The sequence below is a fragment of the Bidens hawaiensis genome, unplaced genomic scaffold, assembly GCF_021521415.1.
Source record: "Bidens hawaiensis isolate Kalapana, Puna unplaced genomic scaffold, B.hawaiensis_p1.1 tig00007049_1, whole genome shotgun sequence".
NCBI lineage: Eukaryota > Viridiplantae > Streptophyta > Magnoliopsida > Asterales > Asteraceae > Bidens > Bidens hawaiensis.
The window spans coordinates 572,592-582,833 of NW_027491485.1; the positions used below are offsets into that span (position 1 = coordinate 572,592).

The 10,242-nt window shown below is 32.7% G+C and overlaps 1 protein-coding gene across 1 annotated transcript; it reads left to right on the top strand.

Moving 5' to 3' along the window:
* Positions 1 to 1,606: 1,606 nt before the first annotated feature.
* Positions 1,607 to 4,193, top strand: LOC143634417 (sm-like protein LSM5). The gene is made up of 4 exons (XM_077102506.1): positions 1,607 to 1,643; positions 1,787 to 1,910; positions 3,768 to 3,840; positions 3,978 to 4,193. Exons 1-4 carry the CDS (start codon positions 1,610 to 1,612, stop codon positions 4,008 to 4,010), a joined length of 264 nt encoding a protein of 87 aa, XP_076958621.1. The 5' UTR covers positions 1,607 to 1,609; the 3' UTR covers positions 4,011 to 4,193.
* The last annotated feature ends 6,049 nt before the right edge of the window (positions 4,194 to 10,242 follow it).

A 10,242-nucleotide genomic window follows, 5' to 3' on the forward strand; every position in this document is an offset into this window, starting at 1 on the left:
TAATTATCTCATTATTACAATTTATACGGTTTGACTTTCTTTATTTGTTAAAAAACCCGAATGAAGAAGTTATAAACTAAATAAATTTCCGACCGATTTAAGTATTTGACAGTTCACATTAAATCATTTTTGACCATTCATATTAAATTGTTTTAAATTTTAAATAACATTTACATAGTAAATATAACTTTCTTGAAATATATCAACATGATTTAAGTACTTTTAAATTTAAGATTTGCACGCACAAATTATGTCCATATAAAAATTAACATACATTTATTTTCACTATTGTAACATTTTTAATTAAATATTCTCTTAAAATCCGTTATTATGTTATTAAGAGTTACTATTAATTGTATTAAGTTTGCTTTAAGCAAAAGAAAAAACAGTAGACACATTTTGGATTTTAAAAAACGCACATATATTATGTTGACATTTTGAAGTCAAAATATGACATTTTAAAATTAAAAGTTAGACCTTTTAATTCAAACATGGTGTGTTAATTTTTTTCTCAAGATAGTACGTTACTAACTATAATTTTTTCAAGATGGTAATATTTAATTCAAACATGGTTTACAATAAATGTTTTAAATTGATGTGCAAATATACACGGGTACTATCTTAGAGTAATAAATATTACAGTCATTGATGTGTAATAAATGTCATAGATAAAGTTCATCTTTTAAATCAACATTGAGAATAAAGTTTTGTTGAATCGACATTGTAGAATTGTTTTATTGATTTAGAGACTAATTTCATTTGTTTGCTTATTATTGTACTAATGATATAAGTTATAAAATATTTTAACTTTTCATTTATCTTTGTTAGTGTTTGTATATTTTTGTATTTGATTTAAATAAGTTATGATGTTTTATAATTCATGTAAAAGTATCATTTATTTATAAGTAGCATTTCATTAAATTTATATGATGTTACATATATATCATGTTTTTAAATATGTTGCACCGTGTGTAACACGAGTACTATCCTAAATCAATATTGGAATCTAATGATCTGTTTCTTTTAAGAGATTTGGATCACTTAAAGATTGCTAATGTTAAAAAGAAATGACACATTTGAATTTGGAAAATGAAGTTAGTGATAAATGTTTTTTAATATGGTAATATTTAATTCAAACATGGTTTGTAATAAATGATTTAAATTAATGTGCAAATAATCACGGGTACCTTCTTATAGTAATACATATTACAATTATTAATGCGTAATAAATGTCTTAGATAAAATTTATCTTTTGAATCAACATTGAGATAAAAGTTTTGTTGAATTAACATTGTAGAATTGTTTTATTGTAATTGTAAAACGAAAGTTACTTTGTTGTTTATGAAAAGTATTATGTATATAGTAATTGTAGAACCAATGTTATTTTGGTTGTACTTATATTGAAACAACTTTTTGTTTATAATACATTATAATAACAACTATATATCATGTTATTGTCTCCTCGAATGTTATTGTTAAACGTTTTATATATTTCCACCCGTGTCGTACACAGGTCTGGTAACCTAGTATAAAATTAAAAAAAGCTTAAATATTCCATAAGTGGATCTGTCTACCTACCCAGCACTAACTTTCGGCGGACACCAACTCAATGGCGCACAATCCTTCACAGCTTCTTCCGTCAGGTTGGTTCACATTCCTCCGTCTTCTTATTTATTCATTTGCCCTAATTTTATAAAATTAAATGTTGAATGAAACAAATACAATTATTATTATTATTATTATTATTATTATTTATGTTATGTGTTGATTTGATTTGATGATGCAGAGCTGATAGATCGGTGCATAGGTTCGAAGATATGGGTGATAATGAAAGGAGACAAGGAGCTCGTTGGAACTCTCAAGGGTTTCGATGTCTATGTCAACATGGTCCTCGAAGACGTCACTGAATAGTCAGTAACTAACTCTAAACCCTAATTCTCACTCTTTATTATTATTATTTTTTCTGCTTCAATTGTGTTAATTTGTTGCCACATACGTGATTGCATTGGTATATATGCGTTTGAAAAGTTTTGAATGATTGTAAATTATTAAGGTTTTACTCAATTAGGGTTTTTTAGGGGAATAATTATATATCAATATATCAATCAATCATACCCAGTAAAATCCCACCGACAGCAAAGCTATAGGTAGAGTCTGGGGAGGGTGGGATGTAGGCACACCGTACCTCTATCCAAAGGAATAAAGAGGTGGCTTCCAGAGAGACCCTCGGCTCTAAGTACATGTGTATGAAGCAAAATAAAGAAAATCAAAGTTTAACAGTTATATAAAAACTACTACTAATTATAATAATATTAATAATAAGGTCACAGTTTAACAGCTATATAAAAGCTAATAATAATAATAATAATAATAATAATAATAATAATAATAATAATAATAATAATATATGTAAGGGAAATACCATTATGGTATGTGACCTAAATAAGTTAAGTCTAAGCTCTAAGGTATTCAATTCTCTCTAAAAATCCTTAACTTTAATTCTACTTCTCCACGAATTCCTATCCTCAACCATGTCCTCGGAGAGGTTTAGTTCTATCAAATCATGCCTAATCCTCTCATCCCAAGTCAATTTCGGTCGTCCTCTACCCCTCCTCCCCTCTATAGTAATGTTTTCTACGGATCTAACAGGATTCGTCGTCTGTCTTCTCTTTACATGTCCAAACCATCTCAATCTCCACTCTCTTATCTTGTCTGCTATGTTCGCCACCCCTAATCTCTCGCGAAACACAACGTTTCTTATTCGGTCTAGCCTTGTGTGCCCACACATCCAACGTAGCATTCTCTCATTTCTGCCACCTCCATCTTCCGCACTTGTGCCTTCTTGATGGCCCAACAATCTGTTCCATATAGCATTGCAGGTCTAACTGCCACCCTATAGAATTTTCCCTTTAGATTAGTCGGGAAACTCTTGTCGCACAATATACCTGTGGCTGCTTTCCATCTACACAATATACCCTATAGAATTTTCCCTTTAGATTAGTCGGGAAACTTTAGATTAGTAGGGGAATAATTATATGTTGTATATAATTTTTTTTTTAAATCATAAGTATGATACTTGAGTTAATTGACTTAATGATTGTTATGGAATATTCTAACTTATAGTTTAGTCATTAGTGATTATTAAGAAAATGTTATATAATATTGGTGACTGATTAGAATCATGTTAAATAGCAAAGTACTGTTCAAGTATAGACCATAATATATCAGAAGCTAAATAACCTAAATTCGGATGCATATTAACTCGGTGATTTGCTTAATCTTTGTTATTTGTTAGTCAAATGTTATTTAGTGCTACATGTGTACCAAAAGCTCACATTAATAAGTTGTTTGGAACAGATTTAAACGTGTTTCTAAATGAACACAGCTGAACATGTTTTTGTTTTTATACAATGTGATTAGAATCTTTTATTAGTGAACATGAACTCTACTTAAGTCTCTTATATACACTGCTACCAACCTTTGTTTGTAGTTTACTGTGACTGTTTTTTATTTGTTTTGTAAAATTTTAGAAGTTCTGTAACTTCTGTTTGATCAGAAGTTGTGGAATTATGTTCTGTTTACTTGTTTATTCTCCTATTTTGTCCTGCATCACTCAATATGTGAAGCCATAAGTTAGAAAATAGAAATTTAGAACATCACTACTTTGGTCATTTCTTGTTGGAGTAATAAATTCTTTTATCTGTCATAACTATTGTTTGCAATATACATCTAGCAGTTTTGTGCTTAATGACATTTATTTGTTGCAGTGAAATCACCCCTGAGGGACGTCGGATTACTAAGCTTGACCAGATTTTGCTCAATGGGAATAACATAGCAATTGTAATTCCAATATTCAACTTTTTGGTTTTTGTTTGACATAGATATTGTGATACTGATACTGATACTAACACGGTTTGGCTGTGAATTCCCTCTTTTACCCCTTGCGAGCTTACATGTATTGTGTTGTATTGATGCAGTTGGTTCCTGGTGGTTCTCCAGACCCAGAATGAGCATTAAACCGAGTTGCAGAGGTGAGATCTTATTTGAAGGGTAGAAAGTGTGTTTAAATTGGTATGTTAAAGGATGGGGTGCTTTTTTAAACCCATCTTGGATTTTGATGTCGTAGCTAAACTCTTTTAACCTTTTGTATGACATTTTAAAAATACCTTGGAAACATTTGGTTTTGATCATTATGTTGTATCGTGTGTATGTGGGGTCGTTTGCTATAATGGGTTTAGGTTTTGTGAAGGAAAACTAAGGTTTTGTGAAGGAAAACTAACATTGAAAGCGTGTTTAATGTCATGGGGTCATCCCGAGGCCCCTTGTAGCGGCGCCCTTGGTTGCCCAAGGGGTGGCCACTTCATATCATTGGTTATGTAGGAGAGTGCTTATTAATATGAGTCCCATGCCATGGGTTTTTCTGGAGAGTTGTTTAGACTCACGACCAGTTGGATGCGACACTTTTGTTACAAAGTGTTCTTAGCACAAAGTGAGTAGATATGATCTTCAAACATTTTGGGGTTCTTAGCACCAAGTGAGTATATATGATCTTCAAACATTTTGGGGTTCTTAGCACAACGTGAGTATATATGATCTTCAAACATTTTGCATGTCATTTTCGATTGTTACAAAGCGTTCTTAGCGCAAAGTGAGTGAGTGGATATGATCTTCAAACATTTTACATGTCATTTTTTTCTGCCACCAGAACATGCATTCCCTTCTATCAGTTCTTTGTATGTATGCGAGTATGTGAGACCAATAATCCATACTGAAATATGAGCTTCACTAAAGGGATGCAACAATCATTTCTCACCTCAGATCGTTTATGACTAAAGAGAGAGTGTACTTGATTTATACACGTTTATGTTGATAATACACTAGTTTTTATCCCCGTATTACGGGGTTGTTTTATATTGTTTGTTCTAATATTTATTTATTTTTTGAATTTATAATTTTTTATTGTATGAAAGTTAATAATATACTTATGGTTTGATGATAAAATGTTTCACAAATAAATGAGATGTTATAACCCGGTTTAAAAGATATATAATTTTGATGAGATCCAAGACCCGTTTATTTTTTTTACTATAAAATTGGTTTTTTTAATTATAAATAATATTTATGAAAGTTAATAATATACTTATGGTTTGATGAGACCTAAGACCCGTTTATTTTTTTACTATAAAATTGATTTTTTAATTTAAATAATATATATATATATATATATATCTTTTTTAAAATAAATATGATATTAATTTTTGTATATCCTATTTTATAGGATTTTTACATAAATAATTTTTAATTTAATGAGATGTTATAACCCGTTTAAGGAATATCTGGGTTTGGTAAGACTCATACCCATGAATTCGGGTCAAATGCATGAGAAGCCTCCATTTAAAAAATCAAGCAAATCTGGTGACTCCAATAAAATGGGGAGCGACCACATTGCGACACGTAGGATTTTTATGTTTTCGTTTATATATATTATAGATTTAATAAAAGAATAAGCTAATTGAGCTTATTTTTAGGCTTGTACTCACTTAAGCTTGGCTAAATAAGGTTTTGTTTTTTGTTTTTGTTTTTTTTTTTGGCTAAATGAGTTTTTTTTTTGTGTGTGAACTGATATCAACTAGATCATGAGTGAGTTGACTCTTTATAACTCTACACTTTGTTAAAATTTGCCATCTGTTTTTTTTATCACAATTTTCTTTATCCTAAACCTTCAACACAATTAAATCTTTCTTTATCCTAATCCTTCATAACCTAGCCCACTTAACAAACCACAATTAAATGACTGTTTTCTTCTTCCTTATAGCAGCTGCCACCAAGGAGTCCCATTGTTGCTAACCACCCTCTTCAAACATCAAGTTATGGAATTACCCTTGATTGCTAATTGGTCAATTACCGTAATCTTTCTGATGCAAAATAATGTGAATCGAATTGATAATATTCCAAGAAATAAGGAAGAATCCAGACTAGAAATCATAGGTTTTAAAAAGAGTCAAATCATAATATTCATTTATAATCATCAGAAATCAGAATACAACTAATAGGCTTTAGGCTTTATATGGCCTTTACCCTTGCATTAAAAGAACATGAAATAAATTAACCAATAACTCCACTACTTCAACTAAACACGTAAATAAAGGACAAGAAATACACCAAGTAAATGTTGGACGTAATTTCCAACTTAATTGGCCCGTCGCGTGTAGGTGATCGTGTTAGACCTATTAGGCCTATGAGATTTAATAATGATGTAATGAGTTTATGGGGTTGCAATTAGGGTTTTATTATATTTGGTAATGTCTTTGCTAACAAGTTAGATTAGTCTATATAAACCGAGTTATGGTTAGACATTATAGATGGTGAACATGATGTAACCGAGTTAGGGTTCATTAAGAATCAAACCGAGTTAGGGTTTGAAGGTTTGTAATTAGTTTTTTAAGTTATATTTTCTGATTAATAAACAAAAGTTATTTGTTTAAATAATGTTTGATTATCGATCCGGGACTTGAATTGGTATTAGAGCCAAGTTCAAGAAATCAATAATCAAGTTAACAAAGATCAGTGGCTTGGGGAAGAGCTATCAATCAACGCACATCGGAATCAGAACCAAGTTGGGTTTGCGAATCGAGGTCGATCTATTTGTTAAAGCAGTCAGGCGGACTTGTTTGTTCCGACATCGGAATTACGATTCTTTTGACGGTTGCGATATCTACAAGTGTTACGTATAGGAAAGTATATGGGTCTAAGTGTAAACAATAGTAATAGAGGGACTAGTTTGGAATACTTGTAATTGATAGGGATGCGCTTGTAATCTAGCTAACGAATTGTTAGTTGAGAATTAGTTGTACTTAACTGTGAGTAACGATAATAAACACAATGATTAGTTGGAATACTTCTTCTTTGTTTCTCTATTCTATCTTTTTGCTTATCAAGTGGTATCAGAGCACCGATCCGTCGGAGCTCTGGTGACCTAATTCTAATTACCTAATTCTAGTGACATAATTCCTAGACCTAATTCTTCCATCATCGCTACTCACTTCTGATTACTTTCCAGTTCATTTTCATTTCTTGAAATTGATGTTTGATTCGATCAATTTCATTCAATCCATTCAACAAATTCAGTTCGTTCAGTCCTAATTGATTGTTAGTTCGATCAGTTTTTCCCTATATTTCGTCATTTCTAAACCCTAATTTCGTTTAGACCTAATTCGCGTCAGCAATGGCTGCCAACATTAACACACGTCAACAAGAGGTCGATAAGACTCTGAAAGAACACAAACTCATGATCTTGGGAGACAAATTCACAAGCAATAATGGCTGATTTACAATCGAATGTGGAGAAGATGATGGAGCGTATGCTTGCCCCAATTTAAGAACAACTCCGTAATCAACATCCTACCGGTGGTCCTGCATCATCATCATCAGGATCTCAATTTGGGGGTGATCAACGATTAAGCCGTTATGGCCGTATTGATTTCCCTAAATTTGACGGTGAAGATGTTGAGGGCTGGTTACAAATGTGATAATTTCTTTGAAATGGATCGCACGCCTGATCCGTCGAAGCTAAGGATTGTAGTAGTCAATTTGGAAGGTCATGCTCTTCAATGGCACCAAACATATATGAGATCTTGTGGTAGGAAGTTGATACTCTACCCTGGGAATCATATGTGGGTGCAATAACTACAAGGTTTTCTGATCTCTTCTTGAGGTGCCATGGAAGAACTTAAGGTATTGTATCAGACAAATGATACTTTACCCTGGGAATCATATGTGGGTGCAATAACTACAAGGTTTTCTGATTCTCTTCTTGAGGATGACATGGAAGAACTTAAGGTATTGTATCAGACTGGATCCCTCAAATTATATTGTTTAGCTTTTGATGCTTTATTAATAAAGTTGTAATATGTGAAGAATATAACGTGAGCTTGTTTGTGGGAGTTTGAAACAAGAGTTAAAATGTATGGTTAAGATGTTTAGGCCTAGGACTTTAAGAGAACCATATGCAATTGCTAAACAGCAAGATATTGCTCACCATACCCTGTTCACTACCAAGAAAACTACTTCCAACTATTTCAAACCTACTCCCATCAGTACCTATAACTCCAAGATTGCAGGCCCTACTAATGCAACTAAACTTCCTTTGTTACCCACTCCTACCCAAAAACCTTTAAATTCTAGGAGACTAACCACCAAAGAGTTAGAAGATAAGAGAGCCAAAGGAGAATGCTTCTGGTGTTATGAGAAGTTTTCTCCTGGTTATAAATGCCCAAACAACTGTTTTCCATAGAGTTAGTTGATGATTCAGATGTAACTTTTTGTCCAAGAAGAGGTGCAAGAAGTTGAAGAACCTAGGATTTCCATTCATGCGTTGACTGGAATTCCCTCTTATTCACTATTAAAATTATTGGCTCTATGGGAACAAGAACTTTACACATCTTGGTTGATTCAGTTACAACTCACAACTTCATTGATCAAAACTTAGCTACTAAACTCAAAATTACCACTCAAGAAGTTAAGTCCATGAAAGTAATTGTAGCTAATGGCAACCAGTTAACTTGTCAGAATATGTGTAAGGATTTTAAATGGATGATGCAGGGTACATGGTTTCGTGCAGATGTTTTAGTTATTCCTTTGGAAAGTTATGATATGGTATTAGGAATCTAGTGGTTAACACCTTTGGGGAATATTACATGGGATTTTGGTAAAATGACTATGGAGTTTCAAGTGGAGGGTGTTCCTTACAAACTGAAAGGAATTGAAACTAACAAGATTAGTTTGTGTTCTGTTGAGAAGATGTCCAACATGCTATAGTCTCCTACAAAAATTATTCAGTCATAGTTTTATGGTCTGCAGTTAATTCCTCCAGCCTACACAGATGAGTCTGGATCCAAGGTTGGCAATACCATTGAAGATAAAGCTTTACAAGATCTGTTGATACTATATGCAGATGTTTTTACTATTCCTAAAGCCTTACCACCTAATAGACAATGTGATCACAAAATTGTCTTAAAAGATGAAACTAAACCCATTAATCTGAAACCTTATAGATACCAATCAGTAGAAAAATATGTGACTGAAAGAATGACTCAGGAATTATTCGATTATGGGGTTGTCAGGAACAGTAACAGTTCTTTTGCCTCACATGATGTCCTTGTCAAGAAAAAAGATGCTACATGGTGGTGTGTGGATTATAGGCAACTAAATGATGCAACAATTAAAAACAGGTTTCCAATACCTAGAATTGATGAATTGCTAGAAGAATTGGGAGGGGCCACTATATTTTCTAAGTTAGATCTTAGCTCAGGTTATCATCAGATTCGGATGTTTGAATCTGACATCTCAAAGACTGCTTTTAGAACACATCATGGATTATTTGAGCTCCTTGTGATGCCATTTGGGCTAACAAATGCTCCAGCTACCTTTCAGTCTTTAAAAAATCTGACCTTTAAAGATTTATTAAGGAAATGCGTGTTTTTTTAATGATATCCCTCTTTATAACAAGGATATGCAACAACATTTGATTCATTTACAAACTGTATTGGAGAAAATGAGGTATAATCAATTATATGCTAAGAAATATAAATGCACTTTTGGTGGTCAATCAGTAGAGTCTTTGGGTCACATAATCACTAAAGAAGGAGTTTCCACTGATCCATCAAAAATAGATGCTGTGGTACAATGGCCAACACTAGGCTCTGTTAAACAGTTAAGGGGATTCTTAGGTTTAGCAGGGTACTACAGGAGATTCATCAGGAATTTTGGGGTAATTACGAAACCACTGAATGAGTTATTAAAGAGGGATGGATTCACATGGTATATGGATGCACAAGATTCGTTTGAACAACTCAAAGGTGCACTAAGTTCTGCACCAGTATTAGCACTTCCTGACCTTGATCAACCTTTTGTAGTGGAGACCGATGCGTCCAACAAAGGTATTGGTGCTGTGTGATGCAAGGAAAGCACCCACTAGCTTTCATCAGCAGAGCTCTATCTCCTAAACATCAGACCTTGTCTATCTATGATAAAGAACTTTTGGCCTTTATTTTAGCAACTAAGCAATGACATTATTATCTCATAGGTGGTCATTTCATTATTAAAACTGATCAAAAAATCTTGAAATACTTGATTGACCAGAAGATCACCACTCGTTTACAACATTCTTTTGGTTTGTGAAACTTATGGGTTATGACTTTGAGATACAATATAAAAAGGGTAGTGAAAATGTGGCTGTTGATG

What these genes read in the sequence shown, in the direction of transcription:
- LOC143634417 (XM_077102506.1), top strand. Translation starts at nt 1,610, where the DNA reads ATGGCGCACAATCCTTCACAGCTTCTTCCGTCAG. An exon ending in CTCGAAGACGTCACTGAATA is followed by an intron (nt 1,911 to 3,767) that starts GTCAGTAACTAA and finishes TATTTGTTGCAG; the next exon opens with TGAAATCACCCCTGAGGGAC. An exon ending in ATGGGAATAACATAGCAATT is followed by an intron (nt 3,841 to 3,977) that starts GTAATTCCAATA and finishes GTATTGATGCAG; the next exon opens with TTGGTTCCTGGTGGTTCTCC.